This window comes from Microchirus variegatus (assembly GCF_963457635.1).
Source record: "Microchirus variegatus genome assembly, chromosome: 6".
NCBI classification, from domain to species: Eukaryota; Metazoa; Chordata; class Actinopteri; order Pleuronectiformes; family Soleidae; genus Microchirus; species Microchirus variegatus.
The window spans coordinates 8,723,125-8,740,201 of NC_139807.1; the positions used below are offsets into that span (position 1 = coordinate 8,723,125).

Sequence of the window (17,077 nt, forward strand, 5' to 3'; positions counted from 1 at the left end):
AGGGTGCAGATGTTTCATGGTAGAGAAAATGAAAAATGCAACACTTGTCCAAAGAGGCACATTTGTGGAGCGATGTCTGAGTGAGAGGTTAAAGCCATTTGGTGTCACAGAAAACAACCGAGTTGTTGAAAACGATAAAAATCTGATGGAAGTGGAGGCTGTATTTGAACAATAAGTGCTACAACGTGCCACACAAATACACAAAACCATGTTGATTAAACCAAAAACTGATCCACAATGTGAACGTGTGTAGAAACCAACTGAAACTGATGATGAATTCCTCGACAAAGAAGCTAATGAGCCCAGCGACGGCGTGCTGCTGTGATGAATCCCACCTGGCAAAGAGAAAAAATGTCTGGCACCTTGTTAAGACCATGTTAAAAAAGAAAAGTTATCTTGACAAGACACTGTAATATACGGTGTTGAATTATAAAGTCATACAGTATTTTAATCCCCTAAAATAGAACTCACCTTATACTTTACTTCATATTCACTAAGACAGATGTCAAAGATAATCAATCTTAAACAAGCTTAATAGTTAAAATGATGTTAGGCGAGAGACCACCAGCTTACACATGGTGTGAAATGGAGCAAACAAACGAAAGTAAAATGTGTGAAAATCACAGTAAGCAAAGGCATTGCAGTTAACACTTGTAATTGTGTTTTTGAGCCAAACAGCAGCCAAATTTGGGACACGGTGTCCTCCTGTCAGAGTGAACTGATTTGAGACACAGCATCTGTGTTCCGCATCGCCTGTGTGTGTGTGTGTGTGTGTGTGTGTGTGTGTGTGTGTGTGTGTGCGCTTCCAGAGAATTCCCCGGTGCACTTATCTGCTGTGTTTCCTTGTTTAGCAGTAACCCGTGTGCCTGCCACACGCCGCTGTCTGCTGCTGCCAGCTCGCCTGACCACTCACCTGTCTGTTTATCCACCTGTCTCACTACCACAAGCCTTGTTTACCTTCATTAAAACCAACTTCACAGCATCAGCTCGCCTCTGCGAGCCTGTGATTCAGGTCCAACCTGCCTGTGATATATATATCTTCATTTAGGCACAAACAGCTTCTGCTTATTTGAGTGTCATTTTAGCCTGTTTTTCCTATTGTCCCATGTCCATTTGAGGACACTTATGTTGTTTTTGCGCTGTGATCAATGCACATAATCACTTATAATCCAGTGAGAAGATTACAGTGAGATGTGTCTCATTTACCACCTCTCACACAGGCCCAGTAACAGACTGCTTTGATCAGGGAGCCATTATGGTGGCGACTGGTCAATAATTGCCCGTCTTAAAGACTCGTACTCACTGTGGAGTCCTCGGTCAATGCTCTTAAGGACTGTAAACTGTAACATGGGCTGTTTTATGTATTCAAAGGTAGCTGTAAAGCTGTGTGCTCCTGTTCTGTGTTGCCCTATTTTAGTAACTAACCACAATGGTGGAAAGGCTGAGTCTGCAATTCCCAGTTAGAGGTTTCCTGTTTACAACATCTGTCTTTTTTTGATTGGTAACCCCTCCCACTGGATCAAAGACTAAAACAATTGGCAGACGAAAACAAAAAAAAACATGGATATTAGATGTTTCATGACATAAAAAGATTGAACGGTAGCGGGAATGCTGATGTATGATTTGTTGAATAGCTAGTGACCAAAAAAACACGCACAAGCAGGAAAAAGAACATTGGGGAGTTGCTGAATCAGCATAATAACAAGGCAGTTGTAGCATTGTGAGAAACTGCCTTTCTTAATGTTGAATTAATGTCAAAAAGGTATAATACATTTAGCACAATAATTTAAGGACATTTTCTTTAAATAATATTTCCCTCTCATCTCATCTCCCTTTTGCCTTATTTTAAGTTGAGTGATTACATGAAGCATCTTCAGAAACAGCGTCTGTTCTCACTATCACACATTGGGCTACTTTCTGATGCACAGTGGATTTTCTGGACCCTGTGAAACGTGTCTCGGCACTCATTAGACTTTTCTTCACTTCACTCCTCACCTAATGAGGGCCAAGTGCCACGTCGTGTTCTTTCCTGATCGTCTGCCATGAATTAAAGAAACGTTTAGGTATCATTTAGTGGGCTGAACTTTTCCCTCTAAAGAATGACCCTCGCTCTAACACGCACACGGAGCTGAATAACAGAGCACCGCACTCTTTCATATAAATCAAAAGGCTTATTTACAAGGTTTTTCATATAGATGAGTGTACGATAAGAAAAATGCTCTTAACATTTGGCTCACATCTCTGAGGGCTGTTTACAGGTTGGCATTCAGCTTCTTTTTTTTTTTTTCCTTTACAGTCTACAAACAAGCAAGAGCCATCATGTTTACAGGCATACAGCGTGTTTATCAGTTTGTCCCGACGTGCTTCGATGTAACCCATGAGCTTGGTACTGGCTCGGGCTGAGTGAAGCATCAGAGCCTCACAATATGAGGGGAAATCGATGGTGCGTTTTGGCCCCTTGGGCTGGGAGCATATTGTGTCACCTTCTTAAATGAAAAATGAATTGGGGGGAGAAATGAAACTCAGAGGGCCGGAACGAGCCACGGTGGAGGCTGTCCACGCGATTCCTACACCTCAGCTCAGCTCTCTGCAGACAAAGCAAACGCGGGGTAAGGCTACTCAGATGGAAGGGAGACAAGGGCAGGTAGAGGTGGATTTACAAATAGGCCACGGCCCTAAAGAAACTATAATTAATAAAGCTGTCAGTGCCGGGTCACTCGTGAAAGGACACCAAAGTGCCACCTTACTCGGTATCTGACCTCCGGTACGTAGTGACGAGGAATTTTAGAAAATGCCTTTAAAGAAGTTCCCTCATAAAAGATTGTTAAAGAAATAAAAGTTTTCCAAAAATGAAAGCATATTCAGACAAAGCAGTGGACGATGAATGAATTACAATATTAACAAATGCAAATCTTATGATATGATATTCTCTTTGCATGGCAATAATGCAGTAATGATGTCATGCATCTGCCGCAGATACTTCACTATGGCTTTATGTGTTTTTGTGAATGGGATTAAAAAAAAGAATGACTTATGTCGGTTTGTTGAGGCAAATAAAACAACCAGCCTACCTGAGATGGAATCTGTTGGGGGGGGGAGAAATCACACAATAGTAAAGCATTAGAAGCTAATTGTTCAGAAACACCTCAGTGGTTAGAGTAAAACAAAAAAACATGTTAATAAGACAGTAATTAAACCAAGCATTTTTTTATCTCCAGGAAATCACGACGGGCAATATTTCACCATGCTCAGATCATTTAAAGATAATAATTTAATTGCTTGATATTTTAACTGATTAATAGATATAACCCTATTACTGACTAAGTACACCGTGCAGGTCTAATCTCAGGATAATAAAGGAATGGAATGTCAGTGAGTGTGATATTCTGGCTCCAAACACACTCTATAATTAATTCAACAATAAAAAAATAAATCTTGGCACATGATAAAAAACCGGCCACTGTGATTAATGACTTCATGGGTTATTATCTGCCATATAATGTTACACAGCTTGATCCTCCTGAAATAGCACAGGAAGAATAACAAATGGCACCATATGACATGTACATAATCATTATGAATAATACAACACATATTTGGTACATCTCCATGAAGAGAGGATGTAACACCCACAAGTACAAGTCACAGGGCATTATGGGGGATAAAAAAAACACCTATTCCAATGGACTAGATAAGAAAAGGCAAGAAGAAAGTTGTGTGATTACATAAAGTTTCTTGCATTCATATCGGTCATAGAGGCACAAACACACACACTTTTAAACAGCTTTTCTATTCAAGGCACTGCATTGACTTCCATGTATTTGGACAACCAAAATGCCTAACAATGACAGGAATGCCTCATTAGGATCAGGTTTTGGATTCCACGAGGACTAGTGATCCCGACAAGGTCAGAAAATGTCCTAAAGAGGTAACAAATACACACACTGTCTTTTGCTCGTCCACTAGGGAAGCAAAGAAATACCGACAGCCCAGGATGGTGGTGATGATGATGATGATGATGCAACAGCCAGCAACTGTCAACTTCATGGAATTACAGTGAGCTGCTTTGTCAAATTTTGGAGAGGCTTTACTAAACTCTGGGATACAAGCTCATAGCTGGGATTAATGCGAGCATTTCAAAAATAACCACATTCTAAACTGGGAAGGCCTGTGAGATTGGACTGCGTAACCCTCCCATGTGTACTCACAGGAATATTACTCTCATTAATGCTGGCAGTGGTTGCTCACAAATATTAACAGCCAGCAATTATGAAGAAAATTGTCTGCAAGGTAATTTAGAATAGGTGTGTGTGTGCGGACGCCAGGTGCAGACGGAATTTATTCCCCTCTCTAGAAGGATCAACATTGATTGACTGTAAGTCTCAGAGCCAAATATAAATCTGGGTTAAGCCAGCGTCGGCGTGGCGCTGGTGCTCCAGCGGTCGTTTCTTTCGGTGACGTGAGGTTTGCACACCGTTTCCTGACGAGTGGACTGCTGGCACTCGTCCTGATTCACTTGTTTGAGAGCAACTGCTCTAAAAGTAAGAGGTGGACAAGCACACACTGTCGATGGACGCCTTCTTAGGCACCAACAAACAAACAAAAAAACTAGACGGCCGCAGACCAGAAGGGTAAAAAGTACAGTAAGGAGACAGATTAGCCTGTAGCTCTGGTAGCTTTACTCCATCTCACTTCAGGAAGCTGCACGGTCATCATCAACGTTATTGAGCTATTGTTTCATTCCAAATCAACCTTCCAGCATTAATTTAACCAAGGGATCTTCCTCTAGGCTTTGGGGAATTTTTGCCTTTGAGCCCATAGAGCTGGCCTTGATTTTTTTTACTAGTTAATTAAAGCAGACCTATTATACCCTATTTCTACAAGGTAACCTGGTGTCCTAACATGCTTTGGTCAGACTACCTTAAGGATGAAGCACCACAGCAGTTCAATCACCCTGCCAAAACAGCCCTGTTCAGAACACTCGGTAAGGAGTGCCTGTCTCTTTAAATTCAAATGAGACACAGGAAACTACGTCAGCGTCACTGAGGCTCCAGCAGCTAACAGCAGTTAGCATTTGGAAAAGCCATAATTTGCCGACTCTAGCCGCCACATTGCCAGCACATATAAAATGTATCCACAGGACACGTATATCTTCTATCTATCTATAAGTTTGTGTAGAAGAATAGAACACTGCGCTGACTCTTCCGGACACTATTGCCCTCACCTGTGGAAGTCAACCCATGTTTTATCTCTTGTACTTAGACTGAGGCAGACCAAAAAAACATGAATGAGTAATCTTTTCTCTCACTTTGCCTACTTACAGGGCCTGCAGAGTCCCAAATATCAGTATTAACATGATTAAAAACTTGATTTTGAATAATATGTCTCTTTTAAGTAAACACACAGGCAACAGATGCAGGGGGGACATTTTCCAATCACAGGACACATGATGATGTAGCACTTCTATTGTTGTTCTTCTAAATCTAAATATCCTGGGTGTAACAAGTTAACTGCTATTTCATCCTTTTTATTATTTTTTATTACATGTTATGCCTTCATTGGAACAGGACAGTCAGCATGGGGAAAGGGGGGGGGGGGTGAGATATGCAGCAAATCAAACCCAGGTCGCTGCTCTACCACCTGGGCTCTATGGCACCCCGCCATCCATTTTAAAGCCGATGTTCTGTCAGTGATGTGTGTGTCAGGGTTTGAGTTTTGTGAACTGAAATAAAATTTTGATATTTCCTCCCGGAGTATGATGGTTGCCCACAAAAGGCCAAGGTTTGATTGATTACCGAGGTGGGCTGTTCTCTTCTTCGCTGTCCCAGTAATGGGGAAAAGATGAAGACTGCATGGTTCCACGGTGAAATGTTGAAAAGTAAAAAAAAGATAGATACATTCAAGCATTCATTCTTTTTTTTAAAGTTATGATGAAAAGGATTAAAGGTCATTTCAAGTCCTTCGCCTACATCATACCATTATTCCAGCGACTGGATCAACTAAAAAAAGCATCCTTTAAAAACTATAATTGATAGAATCTGACAGATGCTTTGATCCCTGAGCTGACATTTGTATTAAACAATATACCTGTGCGTGATGTGATACTAGTCATGAGGGGAACTGATGATGGTGTGTGAAGCGCAGACAAAGACCACCTGTGGTGAGGACACTGAACTCAGCTATGTCTTCAGGCGATATCAGCAGATGAAACAAAATGTACTTTCACGGAATCTGCAAAGGAGGCAAGTAAAGAAACAATTTTGGGAGGAGAAAAAAAATATGAATGATATATCAAAGCCTTTGTCGACCTTGCAAGACCTCACGCTTACTTCTCCTTTCTTAAATCTTCCACAGGAGCTTCAGAGTTTTTCCTGAAAAACTTTGTTTTTTTGTTACACCCAGGATATGCATGCAGCTTTTGGGGCTTTGAATGCAGCCGTAAAGCCTTACTGAAAAAGACAAAGGAAGGTGGAAAGCGATAGAAAATCTCTCTTAAATGCACGGCTATGCACCTCAACTCCTGGCTTTTAGCAGCTTTTTTTTATTTGCATCACACGTCACCACCAACCCAGAACCAGAGCACCGGTTTAGTGAGCGTTGATGGTGCCAAGGATGACTGGCAACAGCTGGGAGCCTCTTACTCATTTTAAGGGTCATCAACATTTAATGTTACATTAGCAGCTTCGCTGGGTCTCCCTTTATCTACTGCGACAGTGTTGACTTAATTATGCACAGCAACATCACAATGAGCTTGGTCAGTCCTGACACAGAGTGAAGAGGCCTGCCCTCTCTGTACCACGCCACATAAGTATCCCTGCTCCTTTTTGATGTGGATGAAAGTGACACAGAGGGGCCGCCTGAAGATTAACGCACACATACACACATAGGGTTGTAAAAGTAGGTCCTTCCTCTTGGGCTGAACCCCTTTGGCATCCCCCTTGTCTTTTTTTTGTGTCCGTCTGGAATCTCTCTCCCCCCCAAACACAAAAACCAAGAATACAAACCGACATCCTGGATTATTGTCAGATCTAGGATACAAAGCGAGTACTACTGCAACAGTCAAATAAAATGTGCTCAATCTGAGCCAATGCTGTATAAAAGAAATCTGAAATATGATCAGCGAGAAATATGGCATGGAATTATCTGATATTTACAGCTCTAACAAAAAAAATAAAGGCATCGTCTCTGAGACGGTCATTAAAGGGCTATGATGCTTTATGACCTGAAAATGTAGTAATTAGACCTTTTCTTCACAGTGCATTAGTTATTCATCTATAAATCTCATCTATTTAAATTTTACAATCTGCATCTATCCCGTTTTTTGAATCTACATATTTATGGACTCTTCCACCTGTAGAAAAACAATAAATGGTGACAGGCAGGGCTTACATTGATGTCCTCCAAGTTCAGGTTGTTCAGATATTGCTCGTTTCTCTTCCACAGTATGGGAGGCCTCCGTTCCCCAGTGATGGCGCAAGTCAACACGGTGCTCTGGCCGACCGTCACTGTGGTGACGCGGACTTTCTGGTCGTCTGGAAGGTTGAGCAGGTACACATCTGTGGACGAGAAGGGACAAACAATGACACAAAGTCTTAACAGGAGTCACTCAAAAGGCCATCACAGGGACACCTATAGAGACAAACAACCACCCAATCTGACTCTCACGGTCAATTTAGAGTGTCCAATTTACCTAAGCCCCGTATTGCATGATTTTGGACTGTGGAAGGAAACCAGAACATGCAACCCTAACCCTTGTTCCTTCTTTCTGCATAGGCAAGAGTGCTGTTTTGAAAGTTTTTAGACACCTGCAACCAGGCTCCTATTGGACGGTACAAGCTGTCAATCACACTGGTGTCCACTCATACACTACCAGTCAAAAGTTTGGACACACCGCAGAGTGAAGGTAAAAGGGCCAACAAGTGCTCAGCATCTCTGGGAACTCCTTCAAGACTGTTGGAAAACCTCATGAAGCTCATCGAGAGAATGTATGTCAAGAGTGTGCAAAGCAGTAATCAAAGCAAAGGGTGGCTACTTATTTTACACTTTTTAACACGTTTACTACATAACTGCATATGTGTTCATTCATAGTTTTGATGCCTTCAGTGAGAAACTACAATGTAAATAGTGATGGAAATAAAGAAAAACCATTCAAATGAGAAGGCGTCTTTTGACTGGTAGTGTATGTGCCATAGTTCATAGATCATCTATTTTCCTCTGAATGGAAATCAAAGAAACAAGATATTGTGACTTTTAACTGCTCAGGAAAATGTTTAGTGTTAGTGTTCTAAGTCATGTAAGAAGTTTCACCATAGACTTCGACTCAAATTGAGGATTAAAAAAAAATTGCAGTGGGGCTGACGTGTGTCCATCTTAAGCTGAGGGAAAAATTAAGCTCTGCAACAGAGATTTTACTGCACTGCACTGCAATGCTAAGTATCAATACTATGTTGCCACACAAAGTATCATCGAGGATCGATACAACTTAGAATCCCCCCCGCACTCCATAATGCAGAAAAAGTCTGTTTTGCTCACATTTTCACTTAATGATGCTTGAAAACAAAATAGGGGAGCATCTCAACTGCTGCAGAAGCAGACGTTTGTACAGTTAAAGATGCACTGAGGCAGCACAATTATTGAAATTTCCAAAGTAATGGGAAGGAATTAAGTTTAATGCTCTGTAAATACTTTGCATAATTTATGTGGGATATGATAATGGACGCTGTACTTTTTTCTACTGGTCTCCCTGAGGATGCACGGAACAAAACAGAGACTTTTGGGAAGCATTCGCTTCGACTGGTCTGCTGACGGCTGAGATCTCATCTCTGCTTTGTAAGTAAAAGCTGGAATATTTTTAACATGCTCAGAGTTCTGAAGGTTTAAAACGAGGCAGGCTCTTCTTCTTCTGCTGTTGTAAAAGCATAGGAGTGCATCCTTTTTAAGAAAATAATGTTGGGGGGGAGGGGGGGGGACAGAAAAAAGAAAATCACTGATCTGTCAGGAGAGGTTCCCAATGGAACAGAGTTGGTGCTTTGCTTGCTTCAGTGTTCTTCCTGCAATGCCTCAAAAATGTTTACGCATGGTAATGATGACATTTGGCTGTGATCTCTAACACTTACATCTGGGGTAGGAAGCGTATCTTTGCCGTCGCTGATCTAAATTTCCATAACGTTACAGCTTGATGTAAATAGCATGATCTGAGAGAGATCTTCACTTTTCTAGTGCAACAACACAAAGATGGAAAAATTGGCTCAGCTCCTCTGTCATGAATGTCTCTGTCCATGTGGTAGGAGCTCAGCAGAGAGCGATGCGATCGTAAGTATTTAAAAGCCCACTGTGTCAGAATTAATAACATCTAGGGATGTGCAGTAAAACTCGATATTAAACAGGCCCCAGGGCTAAATTTTGAAATCCTGTAGTATCAATAAGCTCTGACGTTAATGGTGCTTGTAACGGTATCGGACAAATTAAGTTGTTTGTCTATGACAGATTTAAGTTGATTTAAGTTAATCCTGAGGAGAGATCAGTGTCTCTGTGTGTGTCTCTGTCAGAGCAGAAGCGAGATTTAAACTTTCAGAAGTCTGGTTATATTTCACCACAATTGAAGCTGACAATAGTCGTTGCCTCGAGTGAAACAAGACATTCGCTTGTAAAGGTGTAAATATGAGCAATCACTCTTACACACATCAAACATTTAGCGAGAGTGCATCACATTCAGATGGGAAAATGTTTGTTGTGCTCGCAGGAACCCATGATTAGTCACTGACACGACTGTAAAGTTTGGGGACACTTAGAAATGTTCTTATTTTTGAAGGAAAAGCACTTTTTTCAATAAATATAACATTAAATGAATCAGAAATACACTCTATACATTGTTAATGTGGTAAACGACTATTCTAGCTGCAAACGTCTGGTTTTTAATGGAATAATATGTACAGGTGTATAGAGGCCCATATCCAGCAACCATCTCTCCAGTATTCAAAAATATTTTGCAGACTGCAAATCATGTTTATGTTTTGAAATCATGTTTTGGCATGTGGCGCCACCTACCGCCGTCTACCAACCATTGCAGTCAGTAGAGTCTCAGCTGCCGAGCAACCACGGGTTGCCAGTTACGTCAGAAAATGACACTTAAAAGATCTTGGTATTTTGAATTTGAATGCAGTAACCATTTTGGCCACATTCTTACACCTGGCACCTTTAATGAACTAGAGATGAAACTCAGCAATTTACTTTATATTCTTGTTGTGGTATTTTACTTTTTTGTACTAACTCTTGGAGGAAATCTTGCCTTAAAGAAAGGCCAGGGAGAAGAGGTGAAAGGTCACCATTGCTACGGTTGGTTAACGTCAAAGTTGTGTGTCCAGTTTACTTTGATGAGACGATGAGAACGTCCACTCACCCGCTGCGCGGCGGTGTTACTGTTTGTAATGTGGCCGGTGAGTGATTGCGTTTTAATCTTTCTCTCGGGTAATGAGCAGCAGAGCAAAAGGAAACAGAGACTCAATTTGTTCTGCTCCTAAGGGCATGAAATACAAAACGTAATGAAAGCGCAGGTCCAGCAAACAGTGTTCACTTTCCACAGCCTAGAGAATAAGGATGAGAGTGGCCTTCAATTACAGCGTGACTCTGGTGGCTCTTGACCAAAGGCCTCAGAATGCTTTTTAACCTTCTCACTCATTTCCATTGTTTAATCCACATGTTGTGTCTTTGAACTTTGGAAGCCTCACTCACATCCATTAGGTTCCAGCCCTAATCAGACCAGAGCCGTGAGACAACTCATACGCACGTTTTCGGTGAGAAGCTTCAAGTTAAGACTTCTAATCTCCCATTTGGCCTGATGAAAACCCTGCTTAAGCCTGGGCAAATCACTGCCGGGATTAAATCAAAATTAGAGGATTAATATCAGCCATTTCCTCTGAGTGGAGTAGAACTAAAACTGCGGATGATTATACTATAAGCAAAAGCATTACTGTAAATGGTGATCATCAATTTGAGCCTCCTGTGTGGAAAATTGTGGTTTTTATAGGAATTAAAAATGAGTGAAAATCTATTTTATCCATTTTTTGGGGAACAAAAAAGTCATTATTTGACATGACACTCCATGGTTTTGAGAACACAGCCATTATGTGGACAAACAAAGAGAAAAAAAAATCCACTACAACAAAATCCAGCGCGACACCACTAATAATAACTTGGGTAGTTAACATAGAGAGAGACAGTTGACAGAGATTGAACATGATCGGCCCCATGAAACTAGTGTATAGTGAATATATTGCAAGGCTATTGCATCAGATTGTATTTTAGTACAGGTGTTTCCGTTGCAGTGCACACTTCTATATTGCAGCATTAAGTTGGAGTAAATGAAAAATAGCTCATGTATGTGCTCTTTTAGGCTATTGGAATCAATTTCATCCATTCTTTTCATCTTCTTTTGATAAACCCCTTGACTTATAACCTGAGAACAATGGGATAATATCATAGGTATCAATCACCTTGTACTTGAAGTTACGTCAGTAATTCGGTCTTTTATGGATGATTTATTCATCACTGGGTGGTGATACAATGTCTTGTGATGTCCTGTCACTTGTATTGATCTAGAAAAGAGGGAACTTTATATGAAAGTAAATCATCAACTTCATAAAGAAACCTTCACCCTGTGGAAATTACAATGTGACACAGGTGATTTGATGGAAAATGTTTAATCAGTCAAAGTCTGTGTGAAAGGTGACGTTTATGTTGAATTGTTAGGAAAGAAATCTGGTTTTAAAAGTGTATTTCATACCACACGGCCAAGCTACAGGTGAACGACTTTAGACAAATATTCAAATAACATTTCACAAGAAAAAGCTTTTCTCTGGGCCCTACACTTCAAAAATTGTAATTCTGGTGGACATTTTTGAAAAGATGGAACTAATTTAACTTCAGAGCTGGAGCTCAAAATGCCCTGATATTCTCCTTCCAGAAAAATGCTCAACTGCATATAATCCGCTGTTGAGTTGTTTCTTTGGAAAAACAAGACAATGCCAAAAGTCAACCAACAACAAAAGATTTTATTTTTTATTTTTGTTTCAATCAGCTCAGTGCAAAATTGTGTCATTAATAATCCCCAATTTTCCATGGAAACTCCAAACTAAACCAAAGCTTACTCGAAAAATAAGGTTGTCTAAGAGATTTCATCATTTCGCAGAACCTATACAGACAACCGCAAGTGTAATACTTGTTTGAGTCTGCAAGGACTATTCATACCAACTGGGCTCATGTTCACTGAAGAAAAGAAAAGGATCCTTATTTTCTTTAAACAACCTGAAACTGCACAGCAAAATTACGAGGTTCGGGGTTGCGGTTCAATATTTGTTTAGTTGGTGGCATTCTCTTGTTTTGGTCAAACAATTACAACAAAGGATGGCCATAGTAACCATGGAAACGTGCCCTGCTGATGCTCACAAACTGTTTTAGCCTTTTGTTTTTATTTTCTAAAGTTGATATGTATTGTTGCTTTGCAGTGTTAGCAGCTGTTGCCAATGCTGAAATAGTAATATTTACAATAGGGAATTGCAACAGGAGCTCCTTCTCGCTCCGAAATGCCCTGTAACATGCCTTGCCTTGCCTTGACACGGTTATTTTTGCGTTTCCACTAGCGATGGCACATGGTACTTTTTTTAAATACCTGCTTTGGTGAGGTTCCAAGCGAGCTGAGACGATACTATGCGTAACGTCGCTAGACTGCCGGCCACTGATTGGTCAGAGTGCCGTCACAGGAAGAGACATCCAACACAAGAATCAAGCCGAACAATGCTAAACTGTAGATCAGTTAAAAATCCTAAAAATGTGGGTTCATCTCCAACAATTACCAGGGAAATGTCTAAAATCTCAATATTTAACAGAGGAGTATGGTGTTTTTAGCAACAGCACTGCTGATCATGATCAGCAAGCCACATCACAAACCCTGCTGCTGTATTACAGGCCAGTGACTCTGTCAGACGGAGTCTGTGCTCCATGGAGGAAGTACTGAACAAATAGTTTTAATTAACTGATTCTAATGATTCAGTTACACTGAAAACAACTGCTTTACTAGTCACTAGTCACTGCTTGTGTGTCGCGTGTAAAACGAAGTCACAGAATTTTCATGCAGCCGTGCAGTGATGGCTCCGCCCACGTTGAGTAGGTACAATTTGTAGTGGAAAACCAACCGTGCCTTGCCTGAGGCGAGGTGAGCTGGAACCATAGGTGGCTTTAAGCGCAAGTTAGTGTTTAAGATTATGTCAAGTAAAAAAAAAGAAAAAAAGAACCATAACTGACCAAAGGAAACAAATAAAAACATATACCAACCAAAACTGCCTTCATTCGAAACTACAAACAGCAGAGCAGGGACAAAGAAACAGTCTCTAAGTCACACATCCGTCTCCTCCCGACACTTATAACACTATAACCAGCAGATCAACAAACCGTGCAGCCACTTGGCGCTCTCCATGGTGCTGGAGGTGTTGGTGGGTGGATACGCTGACAAAAATCTTCACCAAATAATGTCCTCCCTAACCATTCAATTACAGCCCCCTTGTATCTTAATGCTTTTGGAATACGCTGCACGCAACAAACTCGATTTGCCACTGATCCCTCAGGGGATAGAAATGTGTGAAGTTATAAGGAGAATTTAAAGATGAAAGTGGGCGACAGACGGCCAGGCGTGCTCCATCACAGCTTTGGCTCTCGGATAGAGGAAGGAGGGGCTGGGATAAAAAGGAAGTGAGGGCTAGAATCTGACCACAATGAGAAACTCCTCAGAGAGATGGGAGTCTGGGCATTTGGAGCTGACTCAAACACTTTGAGTCCAGCACCTGCTCTGCAAGAGATTTATCAGAGGAGGAAGTGGCCTTGGCTCCTCTTTTTCGTCTGATTTGAAGCTTGAGGGATTCAGCCTCCAGGGAAGGATCAACCTTCACTGCCCAACCTGTAATTAGTGATTAACAGTGAAGTCCAAGACTTGTGATTTACTCTGCGCTGCTCCCAGAATGGGACGTCAGCCAGTGACACGGCGAGAGGTAAATCACCTATTGCACTGGAGGCAACAAGCTTGTCAGGGAAAATAGCCCAGGCCTGCAGGAACATTGCAAGAGGCTGGGTGCATGAAGACAAATTGCAGCAAGCTTGCTCAGCCAGCCTCCATACTCCACCCTCCATCATGCTCCGTCGCTGTCTGTCTCAAACACATGCTCACTTGCTCCGTCTCTCTTCACCAAGTCTTTCATTCCTCCAACGCACTCCTTCGCTCTCTCCATCTCAGTGATGTTCAATATTACTGAGGCTGAACAGTTGTGTAACCCCCACTGCTTTGGGTTTGACATTTTGAAGTGGAGATAAAAAAAAAAGAAGTATTTTCCCTGATGCAAAGTAGTCATAGCTTACACACAAACACACACAAAAGGAAGGTGGAGAACAGACAACACACATCATCTGAACACTGTGATCTCGGCTGAGTCGATAAGTGAAAACTTGCCCCCAAAGAAAGAAGAACAGAGTCTGTGGACTTAAAATGTTTGACAGGGACAGGAAAAAGTTCTATTGTGTAGCTACCTAATACCTCAAAGAAAAAAAATAACTAATTTAAACAAATCAGGAGATTTCACAGTACCAACCAAGACAAGAAACATACAGTAGACAGAGAATCATGTGTTCACACTGTTCCAGGTTGTAGTTTCCTCAGGCCATTAACACAACGCAGATTCATCTTAGTCTATGGGAACAATTGGAAATGAGAAAGGTAGGATGCACACTGAATATTGCAAATGCATCTGTGATCAAAAAGTCAATCGCACAGACAATGTGAAGCATTGTGGAGCAGATGCTATTCCATATTGTCTGACAAAGATCTTTAAAAGACAAGGCATTTCATATTTTCTCCAGGTTGTCATTTTTCCAAGGGGCAGCTATAGTTCACCTTCCTATGCTGTGTTTGTCCTGCACTTGATTACACTTACTGAAACAGTCCTTTATTGATTTTGCCAAGATAAATAAACGGTGAGAAAACAAGACAGGGAAATATTAAACAGCAGTAAACGGCGGAAGCTTATTGCAACATCACAGGCGTGAGATTGAAATGCTCTGTCTGAGCATCTTTGAGATAATAACTTGAGTCAACATTGTCTGAGACGGTCATTTTCAACATCTGCACAAGATAATTCATCCGAGTACTTTGGGGTTTGTTTACGTGGAAGATTCAACTTTAAGTTGAAGAAGTTTGCACATTTCATGACGAATCTTAGGTTTTTCACTTCAATAACCATTAATAAGGGATTATTTTTAGACTAATTTGATCTCAGATAAAAGCAGGCTTGACTAGACTAACCAGTCTCATCAGTGTATCTATGGTGAAACATGGGAAACAAGAGCACTTACAAGTCTCACCATACACTTTTACATACCTGCACCTGAAATGTGTACATTTTGATCCACTGGATAAAGAAGACTTCGTGGATATGTATAGAACGTCACCTGCTTATAGCTTTTATCACCTTACATGAACATCTGATCTGTTGAGATGTCGCTGAGCTATATACACATCTGGACTTAAATGGGACTTTCCATATTTAAATGCCTTCAAACTCGTAATCTGAATCAGATCTGGATGAAACTTACTCTGATCCTGAACAAGTTGTGTTACCAAAAAAGAATGGGAACATACTTGGGTGATCACCTACCCATCACAAAAAAAATCCAGACTGATTAGTCAAAAACTGTAGACAGGAAGTTGCTAACAAAAGGACAAAGTTACACAGAAACCCATGCCTATGAAAAAGTAAACTCTTTGGAGGAGGTAATAATTGTGTTTTTGAAGCATTTCTGCTTTAACTAAAGTAAATGACACTCAGTAAGTAAAGGCCATGAGGATATTACCTTCCTCCCTCTTCCCACTAACATTACAAATATAAAAATAACTAAACTATGAACATGTGGCCTGAGTGAGTGTATTATCAGGTGGCTGATAAGCCTCCAGTCTGCTTTCAAAGCAGCTGTTGGGAGAGATCCTGAGGGACGCTCGGCATTAGTATGCAACACAACCTAATTGGAGCTCTAATTGGACTAATTTTATCACAGCTACCTTTTAGAAAACAACAAATAAAAACTTTTTTTTTAATGCAATAAGTAAGTCAACATGCAGCTAAGCTAGGGTGTTCATTTTATTGAGGGTAAAGTATCAAGTGATGGCTTCACTAGTCTAAGAAACAAATTAAATGTGTGTGTCGTTAAGAGAGCAGTGCATTTAGCATCAATCAGCTTTACCTGCTGTAAGTGCTGTGCTGTAACAAGCCTGTGTTTTTCTTCAAGGTTTGCATCTACATCTGCAGTACCACACAAGCCACGCGGCTACAAATGGTGCACGACAAACACCTTCAAATGCTTGACAGGAGATGTTAAATGTCGGGGAGGAGGCGATGAATGCAGCAATCCGTTTACACTGAGCTGATAAACAATCTTGACAGCCAGAAAAGCAAATTCTATAGGAGGAAGACATTAGATATACATTTTTGAGAGGAGGTTTCGCCCCACTGGGAATTTAATCCGGAGCCATCAGTGGCATGTGAGTGCACTGAAGCATTCGTTCACTTCATCTAAAAAACACTGTGACCTCTTACAGCCTCACTGCCCTGTCAGCAGCAGCAGCAGCAGCAGCAGGAAGACGGCAACTGCACAAACTGTGTTTACCGGGCTGTAAAAAAACTCAAAAGAACAAATGCTATTTTCAAGTCAGCTGAATTGCAAGTATAAAAAAGCAAACTGCATCTTAATTTGTGATTATTTGGGTAAGGACACAGTGTAACCAATGATCTCCAACACAAACATCCCTAATAGTGCTGAACAAATTATGGACAGTTTAAAAGATTTTAAACATAGAATAAAAGGAAGTAGTCATTCCAAATTGCAGTGGTTTAAAATGATTGCTGGCACGTGCTTTTAAACTATTTGTACCGATTTGTTTGACGCAGTAGACGAATTGCATGCGATGACCTGGCCTTGGCTCCGTCTCATTTGTAAAAGAGATTTATATCATAGTGTGACTTCCTAGTTAAGTGAAGGTTAA

At 40.9% G+C, this 17,077-nt stretch overlaps 1 protein-coding gene across 1 annotated transcript in view; it reads right to left on the reverse strand.

Annotated features, from left to right (window-relative positions):
* Positions 1-17,077, reverse strand: part of fstl5 (follistatin-like 5) — a gene marked incomplete at both ends in the record, with an annotated part of 147,297 nt that overhangs the window by 51,957 nt on the left and 78,263 nt on the right. The window contains 2 exons of the mRNA XM_083891420.1: positions 3,072-3,083; positions 7,390-7,556. Coding sequence (XP_083747546.1) covers positions 3,072-3,083; positions 7,390-7,556 — 179 coding nt within the window. The remainder of the gene's footprint in view (positions 1-3,071; positions 3,084-7,389; positions 7,557-17,077) is intronic.